The sequence below is a fragment of the Gadus morhua genome, chromosome 2 (assembly GCF_902167405.1).
Source record: "Gadus morhua chromosome 2, gadMor3.0, whole genome shotgun sequence".
NCBI classification, from domain to species: domain Eukaryota; kingdom Metazoa; phylum Chordata; class Actinopteri; order Gadiformes; family Gadidae; genus Gadus; species Gadus morhua.
The window spans coordinates 19,556,525-19,571,005 of NC_044049.1; the positions used below are offsets into that span (position 1 = coordinate 19,556,525).

At 49.1% G+C, this 14,481-nt stretch overlaps 1 protein-coding gene across 1 annotated transcript; it reads right to left on the reverse strand.

Moving 5' to 3' along the window:
* Positions 1-1,374: 1,374 nt before the first annotated feature.
* On the reverse strand, positions 1,375-11,589 carry gtf2f1 (general transcription factor IIF, polypeptide 1). Its single transcript, XM_030345516.1, is given in 18 exon segments — positions 1,375-1,728; positions 2,122-2,260; positions 5,166-5,307; positions 5,458-5,531; positions 5,674-5,808; positions 7,611-7,669; positions 8,171-8,327; positions 9,031-9,085; positions 9,088-9,228; positions 9,230-9,258; positions 9,333-9,380; positions 9,383-9,473; positions 9,475-9,502; positions 9,574-9,767; positions 10,455-10,527; positions 10,661-10,707; positions 11,232-11,299; positions 11,448-11,589. Coding segments are annotated over 17 exon segments (1,629 nt in total). The 5' UTR covers positions 11,244-11,299; positions 11,448-11,589; the 3' UTR covers positions 1,375-1,523.
* Between the last annotated feature and the right edge of the window lie 2,892 nt (positions 11,590-14,481).

The window sequence follows — 14,481 nt, forward strand, 5'->3', positions numbered from 1 at the left end:
TCCACCAACTATCTAAACAAAGCTATGGCCAAACATTAATAAGCAAACAGTAAGAGCATTTTTATGCCAATAAATGATTCATACTATCAATAAACCATACTCGAGGAACAAATTGCAATAGATGCAATAGACTGACTGTTTTCAGAGTTCACCCCGATCCCTTTATTTACGGTAATCCAGCTGCTATCTTGATATTGGCAAACATTGCATTAAAATGAGGCAACCTGAAGTTCATTATATAGAGTGCGTGTTTATGGTGACTGCGTAGTGTGTGTGTGTGTCTGTGTGTGTGTGTGTTGTGGATGCCACAGTGTGTGTGTGTATAAGTGTGTAAGTGACAAAGCATGCATGGCATTCAACAGACCTCAAGGCGTTGTGTGTGTCTGCACATGACGTGTGTGTAGGACAGGCGGGCTGTGTGGCATGCAGTGGACCCCGGGGAATTAGGAGTGTGTGTGTTTTTGTGTGTGTTAGTGTGTGCGTGTCCAAGCGAGGCGCAGCGGAACTTTGTGTTGGTTTCTCAGCAGAGCGTAGAATAACCTGACAGCTCCGAGCCCAGCCTGACAGTGACCTGCCCTACAGGCACTCCCCCCCTCCCTCCCCAACCCTTCTCCCCCCTCACTCCCCTCGACCCTTCTCCCCCTATTCTCACTCCCTCCCCCCACCCCCACCCCCACCTTCCTTTTCCCTCCCCGTTTGTTTTTGTGTGAAACATGTTGTGCTAGTATTGTGTATCTGCACACATACCTGTGTGTGTGTGTATGTGTGTGTGTGAGAGACAGAGTAGATAACTTATAACCCCCCCCCCCAGTGAGGGATCAGATTGTTATGCATCTCACACACACACCAGACCCACACGAACCAGACACACACGCATGGCAGGACGTGTGAAAGTCACAGTGGGCAAAGTGGATGCTATGGGCGGGGCTCGGTTATTGTCGCCGTGGAAGGTCATGTGGTCCAGGTCAGAGGGGGTGTGTTCAGACTAGTCTAGTCGGGGGGCCGGCCCGACCCACTGCAACACACCTCACCACAACACTAACAAACACAACTCTAATCAAAGCTAATTATTAGTCAATTAGAGAGATTGCGAAATTCAAAATCATCACGTTGGTTTCTCCATGCAGTAGATCAGTGTCTGACGGAAGGGGGAGTGGTATTGGCAGACAGAGCCAAGATCTGATTGGCTGACGGATCCGTCGCAGCCTGAAAAGTAAGAATTTGCTCAACTTCTGAACGCAAGAGACAGTGCAGACAGACCCAAATTGCCTTTCGGGATCGCCCCATGCAAAGTCAATGAGATCCGTCAACGGACGGATGCAGTGGGCAAGGGGTGGTAGACAAACTGCCAGAAACGAAAAAAAAGAAAAATCCTTATTTTTTATTATTTTATTACAAACCTATCAACAAAAAAAGCACAACATAAAACAAAGTTTCCACTCTCTATCCTAAATGCTAACTTGTGAACTTCACACCATCATCATTCCCATCCTCCAGGCGTTGCTATGGCGACCAGCAGCCTCTCACTCGGTGAGGTAGAAGTGCATCTTGTCGTTGACGTTCTTGCGCTCGGGGTTGAGCCGCTTGAGGATCTGGGCGAGCACGTTGACCGTCTGCTCGCTGCTCAACCCCGTCCGCTTGGTCTGGAACTTCTTCAGCAGGTCCTTGGTGGTCATGGGCTTACGGATCAGGTAGCGGCGCACCGCCTCCTCTGTCAGCTGGACGTCACTGGAGGAGAGAGGGGGTACAATTAAGGAGGAGGAGGAGGAGCAGGTTGCGCCGCACAGCCTCCTCAGTCAGCTGCATGTCGCTGTAAAAGAGGGGGGGGGGGGGGGGGTTATAATCTCCTCCTCCTCCCCCACATGGCCTGTCTGCTGCGCCTCCCAAAGCGCTTTGAGGGAAGAGGAGAAACTAAATATGGTGGTGATACTGGTATTGATGGTGGAGATACTTGCAGTGATGGTGGTGATAGTGGTGATGATACTGGTAGTGATGGTGGTGATGATACTGGTAGTGATGGTGGTGATGATACTGGTAGTGGTGGTGGTGATAATGGTAGGGATGATGGTGATACTGGTAGTGATGGTGATAGTGGTGATGGTACTGGTAGTGATGTTGTACCTGGTGCTGGGGGTGGACTTCCCGGAGGGGGGCTGAGGGGTGGTCTTCCCGGATGGGGCGGGGCTCTGGCCGGCCGGCTCCATCTTCAGCCTCTTGGCAGCCGGGGAGTCGGTGGAGGGGGCCGCGGGGGGCCTCTTACCTACACACACACACACACACACACACACACACACACACACACACACACACCACACACACACACACACACACACACACACACACACACACACACACACACACACACACACACACACACACACAATTAACGCAGACAGATCGCATCCAACACACAAACACACAGACCAACAACACACACGAACACACACAGAGACAGACCAACAACACACACACAGACCAACACACACACACAGACAGACAGACCAACAACACACACACACACACACACAGACTAACAACACACACACACAGACAGACTAAGGGCCCTTACATAGTCTACGCATACGCGTCCAAAAGGCTACGCGACGCGACGCTTCGGCCACCATTATGCGTCGACGTGTAGCAAAACGCGTCCTCCAAATTTTTGATACGCGACGCGCGGATCCATGCAATACCATGCGTTGTCGGTGGGGGCGATACTGCAAATATCTTACATTATTCCCACTATAGGTTATATTTACAGAAGAACATATGAGAGGATGCGGGAACGTGATAAGAAGGGGCAAAGTACTATTTTGATGCGCGACATCAAACAGCTGATGCGGGATTGTGAGCCATTTTAATGATCTTCTTGTCACCTGATATTCGTTCTATTACTGGCCTTATTTGTTTTAGTGTTAGCCTATTTGAATTAATTACGTAATGTTTTGTGTTCAAGTTCTATGCGAAACATAAGTGTTCATGTTCTGTGTGAAACATAAGTTCAGTAGCCTCTTTGAGTGAATGAAATTTGAAAGCGTGAGTGTGTAGTGAATGAAAAAATGTGTGCGTGTATGGTGGGACTATTTTCTGTATTTGATAAATAAACCCCTTTTCTCTAATAATGTTGCCTACCATATAATTTCTGTGGACATTATGCGCTATAGCTTTGGCTATAGGCCTACACTTAAATAATTCATTCATCTGTCAAGGCAATAGCTTGTTGTATAAACATTTTATATGGATATGAATTAATGAGTTTGACGTAAACCAAATTAGGTAACTTGTGTAACATAGAGCTGCAGCGACGCGTCGATGATGTCGACGCGTCGACGTCGAAAATTCGTCGACGTCAAATTTCTCCGTCTAAGATCGAAAATTCGTCGACGTCCCATTTCTCCGTCTATGACGGAGAAATGGACGAAAGTCACAATAAAGGAAAATGTCCGCGCATGAAATCATCAAAGGTATGGAAATACTTCAAGTTAAGTCCTAAACGGAAAGGTGTTGTGATTTGCACTCTTTGCCAAATGGAGTTGGCATATCACAAGAGCACGACAGCAATGTTGGAGCATCTCAAACGAGAAAGTATCTCGTGCGCATGAGAAAGTATCTCGTGCGCACGAGTAAGTATCTCATGAGCACGGGGAAATATCGTGCGCATATCACTGGCTGTGTGTGTGTGTGTGTGTGTGTGTGTGTGGTGTGTGTGTGTGTGTGTGTGTGTGTGTGTGTGTGTGTGTGTGTGTGTGTGTGTGTGTGTGTGTGTGTGTGTGTGTGTGTGTGTGTGTGTGTGTGTGTCGTCAGCGAGTAGGTGGACAAGCGAGGAGAGCGAGCGATAGCGTGCGTGTCAGTCTAGTGAAGTCATGAACGAGTCCGGTTGTGTGCAAGAATAAAGTACCCAGCCTGTCAAGAATCGGTGGCCGCTTCATTCCATCATATTCCGACCTAAAAGCAGACTCACTGTCGGTCAAAGTGAAGGGTCATGCCCCCGAGAGAGCATCGGCCCTGGAGGGAACGTATCACCTGTGCTCCTCGGTCTGGGAGCCGACAGCAGGAAAGATGTACCTAACCATCTCGTAGTTGGAGGCGGAGCGCAAGAGAGTATACGCAAATTTTTTTTTCATGTCCCTTTACGGGTTCCGTATTAAATAAAGTATATTATTAAGAATTTTTTGGTATTTATTTGAGATACATTATGGTTTTTATTAATCGAGCAACAGAAAAATAGATAATCGTCCAATTAGTCATTCGATTAGTCGACTAATCGATAAAATAATCACCCGATTAATCGTTTAATAAATAATCGTTTACCCCCAGCCTTAGTGTAACATGATAACTAATGAATCAAAAGTCATGTTTCCAAGTGACCAATGTATACACTTATTGGTCAGTGCGCATACCCAATCGTAGCACATTGTACTGGTGGGGAAACACGCCAGCATCTGACAATAATAATCTGCCAGCTGCTCCCTCACAAGGGCCGGTTTTGGTGAGAGTCGGGAGATATCGGATGACTCGCGAAAGGAGATCATCAAACTTTGGCGCAAACTTTGAAAATACTGGAAATGCCTCTCCTCGTCCATGCTTCGCATTGGAAGCACCAGAGAAACAAATTCCCCATACTGATCTCGTGTGGTATTTAAAGGGCGCACATACCATTACCACCGCCTATCTCTGCGCTTCATCACTCTTCTTCCGTAGCCACTTTGATCGGAATGTCACCTGGAACGTCACCCGCGAAAACACCGGTGACTCTGCTGCCACCCATGGCGTGAGTGGTGTATTGCATGTCATGCATTGCCCGCGACGTTCGCGTATGCTGTGTAGACTATGAAAGGAAGCGCGTCGCTCGCGTCACTCGCGTCGCTTACGCGCGTTGCTCGCGTCGACTATGTAACGGCCCAAACAACACACACACACACACAGACAGACTAACAACACACCCACAGACAGACTAACGACACACACACACACAGACAGAACAATAACACACACAGAGAGACAGAACAACAACACACCCACAGAGACAGACCCACAACACACACACAGAGACAGACCAACAACACACCCACAGAACAACAACAACACACACACAGACAAGACCACAACACACACAGACAGACCAACAACAAACACACACAGACCAACCACCCACACAGACCCACCCTGCTCCAGCTTGCTGGCAGCGGCCCTCAGCGTGTTGGAGGTTGCGGCAGTGTCGATGGAGGGGGTCCCGGGCCGGCTGGAGGCCCGCGAGCTGCCCCCCGACCCACGCCCGCCCCCCCGCTTGGGAGGGGTGCGTTTCTTCTGAGGGGGGGAACATAGGAGGACCCATTTAGAGGCTTTTGTCATTTCAGAAGGGTGTGGCTAATGAGCCGGGCTCTCCAGGGAGACTCGGGGCATCGGGGTCTGGACCCAAGCCCTCGGGATGGGGGTATAGACCCCAGAGAGACTCACCGCCATGAACAGAGCAGATGCCGCCTCGCCCTCGATGTCGCTGTCGTCAGAGCTGTCCGACTCCCCGCTGCTGTCTGGAGGAGCAGAGACAATGGTTAGCTTCATCAACATCGCTGGAGCTCCACGACACACAGCACACCACACAGCCTCTCGCTCAGTGCGACAGAACAGGGATGGGAGGACGTCAGGTTCCATTCATACCGCTGGAGGACTCACCTTTCTTCTTCTTCTTCTCTGTCTGCACCGGCGTCTTTTTACCCTCCTCCTCCTCCTCCTCTCCCTCCTTCGTCTCCTCCTCGTTGGGTTTCTCCTCCTCACTCTCCTCCTCGCTCTCCGTGGCCTCGTCGATGCCTGCCGAGAGGAGGGAGGAGAGTGATCATCATGTCACCATCTCCGGATGGACCCCCACTCCAGCGCCCCTGGTGTCAGGTGGATTCTACTAAAACACAGCCTCCCCTCTCCAAGTCCCACGTCAGAGCAGGACCACTGCCAGGTTCAGGGTTTGATTCCCACCAGGGCACTAGGGCAGCCCATGTCAGAGACACATGCACTCACTGTCTCCTAACAGCTCGACCATAACAGCGTCCCACACCTGGCGTTTACATGACTGGATTCATCCATTCATTCTGGTATTCATCCATTCATACCTGTATTCATCCATTCACTACGGTATTCATTAGGGATGCACCGAAATGAAAATTCTTGTCCGAAACCGAAAAACCGAAAATGAGGAAACCAAGGTCCAAAACGAAAACACCGAAAGAAATTATTATGACAATTATTAGTACCGCTAAATCTGAGGCCAATGACTCTTAGCAGGAAACCGTGGATTGCTTACTCCGGTAGGAATGAGTCCTTAGCCCAGGTGAAGGAGTTCAAGTACCTCGGGGTCTTGTTCGCGAGTGAGGGTACTATGGAGCGTGAGAGATTGGCCGGAGAATCGGAGCAGCGGGGGCGGTATTGCGTTCGCTTTACCGCACCGTTGTAACGAAAAGAGAGCTGAGCCGCAAGGCAAAGCTCTCGATCTACCGGTCGATCGTCGACCGGTCGATCATGAGGGCTGGGTGATGACCGAAAGGACGAGATCGCGGGTACAAGCGGCCGAGATGAGTTTTCTCAGAAGGGTGGCTGGCGTCTCCCTTAGGGATAGGGTGAGAAGCTCAGCCATCCGTGAGGAACTCGGATTAGAGCCGCTGCTCCTTTACTTAGAAAGGAGTCAGCTGAGGTGGTTCGGGCATCTGGTAAGGATGCCCACTGGGCGCCTTCCTTGGGAGGTGTTTCAGGCACGTCCAGTGGGGAGGAGACCTCGGGGAAGACCCAGGACTAGGTGGAGAGATTATATCTCAACACTGGCCTGGGAACGCCTCGGGATCCCCCCGTCAGAGCTGGTCAATGTGGCCCCGGGAAAGGGAAGTCTGGGCCCCCTGCTTGAGCTGCTCCCCCCGCGACCCGACCCCGGATAAGCGGATGACGATGAGGATGATGAGGTGAGGAATTATTAGTACCATTTAGGGTTGCCGCGGTATACGGTATTAGGTTAAAAGTTTGGTAGTTTGTCTTTGCACTGTTTTATTTTTTATGTGTTTTTTCATTAAAAAAAATAAATATACAAACCTATTAGATAGGCTACCTATTAAAGCGTTGGAACACGCAAGACCGGTAACCATAGCAACGCCGGAAAACAAACCCGGCGCGCTGCCAGATGCTGTCAACGACTGTGAGAGGAGAGTTGACGGAGAAGATGGCGGTTGACCTAGTTTCAAAGTTTATACCGTTTATACTCGATAATACAACCACCACCATTGCTTTTATGGCTATGACTGTGTACTAACTTCATTAAAATCAAGGCATTGCAATTTTTGCAAATCACTATACGGGGGTCTTTCTCAGAAACATGGAAAAACGTCCACACCGCAGACATATTGGCGCTTATCCAGACAAGCGTATGCTGGCCGCGCTTTTTGTTTGCGTCATCACAAATTTCTGTTCCGGCCGTGTTGTTTCGGTGATAAAAGTATTTCGGCCGAAAACCGAAAATGCGCTTTTGGGCCATTTCGGCCGAAAATTTGGTGCATCCCTAGTATTCATCATTCATTCAAGTATTCATCAATCATTCTGGTGTTCATCCACTCATTGCGGTCATCCGCTCTGACCTTTGGGGACGCCCTCTCCTTTGTTCTGGTTGCTCTTGGTCTCCGGCTCCTCCTCAGAGCTGCAGGAGGAGAACACACAGAGGTTAAACCCTGATAGGAACAGAGGAGTTACACCCAGGAGCTCTGAGGCAGGCAAAGCCCCTGGGCTGAGGGTCACTGCAGGTTAAGGGACGTCGAGTGTGGAACATAAAGTACCATGCTGAAAAGAGACAGTGAACCCAAAACTATTTAGGTCTTCTATGATCGTCAACGTAGCGATGATGTTATTTTATCACTGAAATACGTCCACCATTTATACAAAAGCGTTGAAATCCTATGTTTTTGTTCATTCTCCGACCAGAGGGATCCACTGGGGAACTAGGAGGTGTCCGTGACGGCCCTCAGACAAACTCGAGGGACTGCGTCACATCACCTGATGGATTCCCATCACCTGCTCTCGTCGGATATGTAGTCCAGCTCCAGGCCCTCAGTGTCCTTCCTTCCTCCTCCCCCCACCTGCTCTCGTCAGACATGTAGGCGACTTGAGCCCTTCGTTAGTCTCCCCCCTTCCTCCCCCCTACCTGCTCTCATCAGACATGTAGTCGACCTCCAGCCCTTCGTAGTCTCCGTCATCGCTGTCCTCGGCCGCCTCATTGTCGCTGCCCTTCTTCTTCTTCTTCTTCTTCTTCCCTTGTTTTCCTTTGGCCTCCTTGTCCTTCTTAGCCTTCCCCTCTCCCTCTGGGGACGAGAGACAGAGAGAGGGGGGGAGAGATAGAGGGGGAGGCAGGGAGAAAGAGCGAGAGAGATGAAAGAGAAAGAGATAATGATTAACAACAGAGGTTTAAACCAACAGGTGGTATTGTTTCTTGTGTTGTCAGGCAGGGGTCCATAGGGGTATGGCTTTGGTTTGTTTCTTCTGAATGTTTGAGCAAAACACATCAAACACCTTGAAACACCTGCAAGCTGTTTTAAAGGCTGCTTTGAAACCAGCGAGTCTTTGAATATCGTGCACTAATGAGGCATTAGATAAACATCTAATGAGTTCTTAATCTGCATGACCTATTGGTCAGTGGTAACCTGAGGCCAGTCTGCTCAGCAGGATGAAAGACACTGATTCAGAGGGCCTTCACATCCAATACACACACTAGTCTTATTAATCCTCATTAGGTAGACAGCCACTAATTGTCGAATAACTAGTTATGGGTTAGGCTAGCAACCCCAAAGAGACTGACCAGGGACTCTACCTACTCTCTCTCACTCACTCGTCTCTCTACCTTCTCCCATGGCAGTCTCTCTCCTCAGGGTGCAGGGTGCTAGTCTCTCTCTCTCTCTCTCTCTTTCTCTCCTCTCTCTTCATGTTGTGGTGGTAGTCTCTCTCTCCCCTCCTCTCCCTCTCTCTTGGTGCCAGTCTCAGTGGTATTCTCTCTCTCTCTCGCTCTACCTTCGCCCATGCTGCTGTCGCTGTCGTCTGTGCTCATCTCCAGGTCCTCCTGCCAGGGTCTGTGATGCGCAGGTCCCCTCCTCCTTTCTTCTTCTTCTTCTTCTTGCCTCCTTCCCGCCCTTCTCCCCCCTCGTCGTCGTCGTCGTCCCCCTTCTCCTTCCGCGTTTCCGTCTCCCTCAGCCGGCGTTGCAGCATGATTGCTGAAGTGGTTCACCCACCTTGTTCCTCCTGGGGGAGACAGAGGCGTCAGACCAGGGGCTCCACTTCTCCCCTTCCCCTCCTTCCCTCCCCCCCCTCCTCACCGGCCCACTCCTCCTCGGCCTCCTCAGCGGTCAGCGTGCGGTGCTTGACTGGGGGACGAAGTTGTACAAGCCGTGGACGGGGAAGGCTTCGAAGGCCCCGTCGGGGCACTGGGTGAAGATGTAGTACGAGGCATTCTCCGTTCACGCCGCCCTTCTTCTGACCTTTGAACCTGACAAGCACAGCGGTTAACCGACGCCTCAACAACGAGTACACGCCCCTCACATAAGCTCCTCCCCTAACCTCTTGCCGGCCTTGCCGTTGACCTTCAGGATCCAGGGCTGATCCTCCACCTTGAACTCCCGCGTCACGATGCCGTACTTCTTCCTGCGCGCCTCCTCGCGCTGCTTCTTGCCGAACTCACTCCCTGCGGCGCCGTCCGGGGCCTCCTCCTCGCCGTACATGCGGCGGGCGCTCAGGTCGCGCTCCATGCGGGCCTGGGGGGGGGGGCACAGCTGGGGTGAGAGGAGGGGCGGGGCACCGACCTAATCGTTCTAGAGGACTCCGGGCCGATCGGGGACAGAACACTGGACATCACTAGAGCTTATAGGCCCTGTAGACCCCCGCGGGCCAGGGCTGAGCCCATGGGGGAAGACACCGGGTCTGGACCCCAACCAGCCAGGTCTGTCTGGATCCCCTCTCAGTGGACACCCGCCGCACCACTCCTCCTCAACCCACCTCTACCCCTCCTTTACCTCACTCCTCCTCCTTTACCTCAATCCTGCTCCTCCCCATCTTTCCTCCACACCCCACCTCACTCCTCCTCCCCACCTCTACTCCCCCTTTACCTCACTCCTCCTCCTCCCCCCCTCTAAACCTCAAAAAAGTGAAGCTCTCTTCTATTAACATATCATGGACTAATACTTCACAGCACACAACCGTGCGCTCTACATGTACCCCCATATAGTATATTGTTGCTTTATTTTTTATCAGCTGAAGGTGAACTCCACTCTGGGAAATTGAGCCACACAGCAGCATAACGTGGACCGTGTCAACAGGGAACAAACACATGAAAAAAACGATTTCATTCAATGAACGACAGCATTTGGAAATAGGAAAAAGTAAACAACCAAGTGGTTGGTTGTTGTGTGAGTTATCTCTGGTCCTCGCCCAGGGGGACCCACCTGAGTCCACGTGGAGCAGTTCACTTTGTCCCCGGCGTTGAACGCCATGATGCTGTACTTCTTACTGGTGTTCCTATAGCAACAAAACGCACGTCACAACACACATGAGTTACTGAAAACCTGTTGACACTACATATATAATGGAGATATTATATATATATATATATATAATATCCATCAATCTATCTTTATAGAAAGACACTCACTTGGGGACTCTGACTGTGTACTCTGTAGCCGTTGAGCTTCCGCCTCCCTGCGTAAGAGAAAAGGAAAACACACTGAATGATGACACAAACAACACAAGACAAGTGTTGACCCACATTACTGAAATCAGTCCCTCATCCTTTGTTTTTATCATATCTGCAGCAGCTGAACACATAATATTATTTATTACTATGATCTATTAGAATTAGCCAGTGTTTTGGGAAAGGTGAATCCCTTTTGCTCCCAACTAGAAAATTCCGACCCGCGTTACTCTCCCCCGTCTCTACGTTTGGTTCCGGGTGACGCCATCACGGTCCACCTGGAGTCTCACCTTCCTACCAGGAGACCTCCCTCAGAGAGAAAGGCACTCTCTCCAACCCTGAAGGAACGGTTCATTTCAGCAGAACCGTGAAATACCACAGAAGCACTTGACCAAATTCATATACCCCTGAAACCTGTTCCTCTCCTCTCCATCACTTGAACCGTGAGCAGTATCACCGTTTATATCCACTGCTGCAGAGGCGACATATTCACACCGAGGCTACAGGGTCCGGGAGTAAAGACTCAATTTACCAGGGCCGTCATGATGCTGTGATGAATCCTCCTCAGACTCCGATCATCCGTTTTACTTCAACGTTGTCCTGTTGGGAGGACACAAAGCATAATTTAATGTGGCGGCGAGACTCTCCTTCTACATGTTCTCCCTCCCCTCTGGAGGTTCTAGTTGTGTTTCTATTGGGTTCTACCAGATCCTCATCATCCTCTCATTTCACCGACTCGTTACTTTACCGGCTGGTTTCACCACGGCGGACTGGTTTCTTCACTGGTTCCTGTCCTCCCAAACTGGCCGGTTGAGCTGCTCTGCAGGCACGGAGCATGCGCACTTTGCTATTTACTGTCCGTCGACAAAAGCGTCCGGAGGAGAACAGAGAGGAGTGGAAAGGTTCCCAAAGAGGAGCAGAAAGGTTCCTAGCGACAAGCGGAAAGGTTCGACTTGTTTGCATAGTTCTGCATTTATCAGCATTTTGTAGTTATTTATACTGATGAGAGGAATATGATTATCGAAACACATCATTTTGTTATGTTGCCTTTTCACAGCCTTCAAAATAAAGCACATCCGAGGAAGTAGGCCTGAGATAAATTATGTGAAGACCATGAATTCAGTAGAGAAGTAGCCTATTTTTTTTACCAACAAACACAAATTGTAGATCTCATCTGCATGAATAAAGCAGACCCTGTTCCGTTTAAACCTCCAAAGAACATGAATTGCGACTTTGAAAAGACAATTTTTCATTTTTGTTTGATGAAACAATCGAACCAATAACTACGATCACCTTGCAGTGTTTATAAAGGTGGTGACAATAATTCAGATCGGTCAATGTTCAATCATATTTTAACTACATTAAGCCAAACTATGAGCTCCATTCAAACCAATATGATAGAAAAGGCTACGTTTTATTTAATGCATTTATTCATTTTATTGATCAAACCAGTTTCCAGCAACAACACTACATGGCCTACTCTCTGTCTGAACGGGCTTCACTTCACCAGCCGACCGCCTTTAGAAGCGGCAACCCGACACCGACACGCCAACAGCGACCAGAGCGCTCCTCGGTGCCCCGCGGCGCCTATTTAGGTCGTTTTAGACGCAGAGGGACGTAAGCACGTAATTTACACAAGGGACTTGTTTAATTAGACAAGTTTTGATTTACGGTTCCCGTAAGGTTCCTTAAGGATTGCGCGTGTTGCAAGGGGATTCTCCGCCAGAACAGTAGGGGGAGCAACGAACGAATCTGTGGGCGTGGAAGTGGAAATCGCTGGCTTGTTTATATTTATAATCATAGCCTCGGAAACGTATTCTCAGCAGGGGGTGCTGGAAAAAAAAAACTCAGCCTGGACTAGACCTCGCAACTCGCAACATTGATAAAAAAGATATATAGCAGCGCAGCTCAATTTACACCAGTGCATGCGCGCACAGTCGAAAATCGATCGTTTTTTTCAGCACTAGGTCATATGAGCATTAAATAAATGCTGCGTCTCAAAATGCCTTGGACAGCAGCGACGATGACCCGCTTTGCCACGGGCCGAAACAGTGCGGAGCGACCACAGCCAGAGCGAACACAGCGGGGCAGAGGAGGAATAGTCTTTTGTGTACACATCAGTACGGCCTATTTGCACTACTGTTTAGTGGCAATGCAGTGTTTTATTCTATGCCTTTTAATCTTCGTATATTATTTCAATGAATACAATTTATTTATTTATAAAAACAAGATCTGGTCTTCAAAATCTTTTTTCCAAACATAGGTCGGGTTTGTGTTTATATTCGGACCAATACGGTACAGGCGGGCGCTCACATGACGTTAAGCATTTTCTGGTGCATAATGTGACGCTTCAGAACCTAAAAATCCCGTTTCTCCCCGTTGACGCAACACATAACCGGCGTTTTCAGAAATCTCCACTTTGGCCGGAGTTTTTAGAAATAATCGTTTTCTGTGATAAGACAGGGCCTCAGACAGGGGGTGCGGCAGCACCCCCAGCACCCCAGGACCCCTACTTCCCGCGGTACTGTTTATAATTATCATAATTCGTTCTTGTGTTTTCTTCCTTCTCCTTCTTCAAAATTCTTCATTCGCTTCTGTCACGGCCTTTTAAAAATGGCGCTATTATGCTGTAAAACCGGAAATGTGAGACTCCTGAAAGGATGTGGTTTGGCTGGCCAATCACAGTCTTTGACGAGCTGCGTAGGGCCGTAGTGTTTAAAGGCCGATTTATGCTCAGTTACGTAAGCGTAAGCGCAAGCGCAAGAGGCCCTTGCCCGCCCTTGCGCACCCCTTGCGCGACTTCTCACGTCTTGCGTGCGTCGGGCGATTTTTCTAGACTTGCGTCATTTTTTACGTTAGCTTTTACGCGAGCCGCGCAGCCTGCAAGGCTGTGATTGGTCTGCTCGTCTGGTTACTACTTCCTGTCTGGAGTATCACATTTCCTGTTTCATACCGCCACCTACCACACGATCTGGCACATGCGAACCCTTCCACAGGGGCAAAGTGCTATTTTGATGCGCGACATCAAACAGCTGATGCGGGATTGTGAGCCATTTTAATGATCTTGTCACCCGATATTCGTTCTATTAGGCCTACTGGCCTTATTTGTTTTAGTGTTAGCCTATTTGAATTAATTACGTAATGTTTTGTGTTCACGTTCTATGTGAAACATAAGTGTTCATGTTCTGTGTGAAACATAAGTTCAGTAGCCTCTTTGAGTGAAGGAAATTTGAAAGCGTGAGTGTGTAGTGAATGAAAAATGTGTGCGTGTATGGTGGGACTATTTTCTATATTTGATAAATAAACCCCTTTTCTCTAATAATGCTGCCTACCATATAATTTATGTGGACATTATGCGCTACAGCTTAAAGCCTTTGGCTATAGGCCTACACTTAAATAATTCATTCATCTGTCAAGGCAGTAGCTGTTGTATAAACATTTTATATGGATATGAATTAATGAGTTTGACGTAAACCAAATTAGGTAGGCTTTGTGTAACATGATAACTAATGAATCAAAAGTCATGCTTCCAAGTGACCAATGTATATATATTTATTGGTCAGTGCGCATACCCAATCGTAGCACATTGTACTGGTGGGGAAACACGCCAGCATCTGACAAAACATAATCTGCCAGCTGCTCCCTGACAAGGGCCGGTTTTGGTGCGAGTCGGGAAGATATCGGATGACTCGCGAAAGGAGATCATCAAACTTTGGCACATAAACAAACCAACGACTCCCACAGACAAAGACGTCATTCTCGAGGTCGTCTTCAACGAAAAA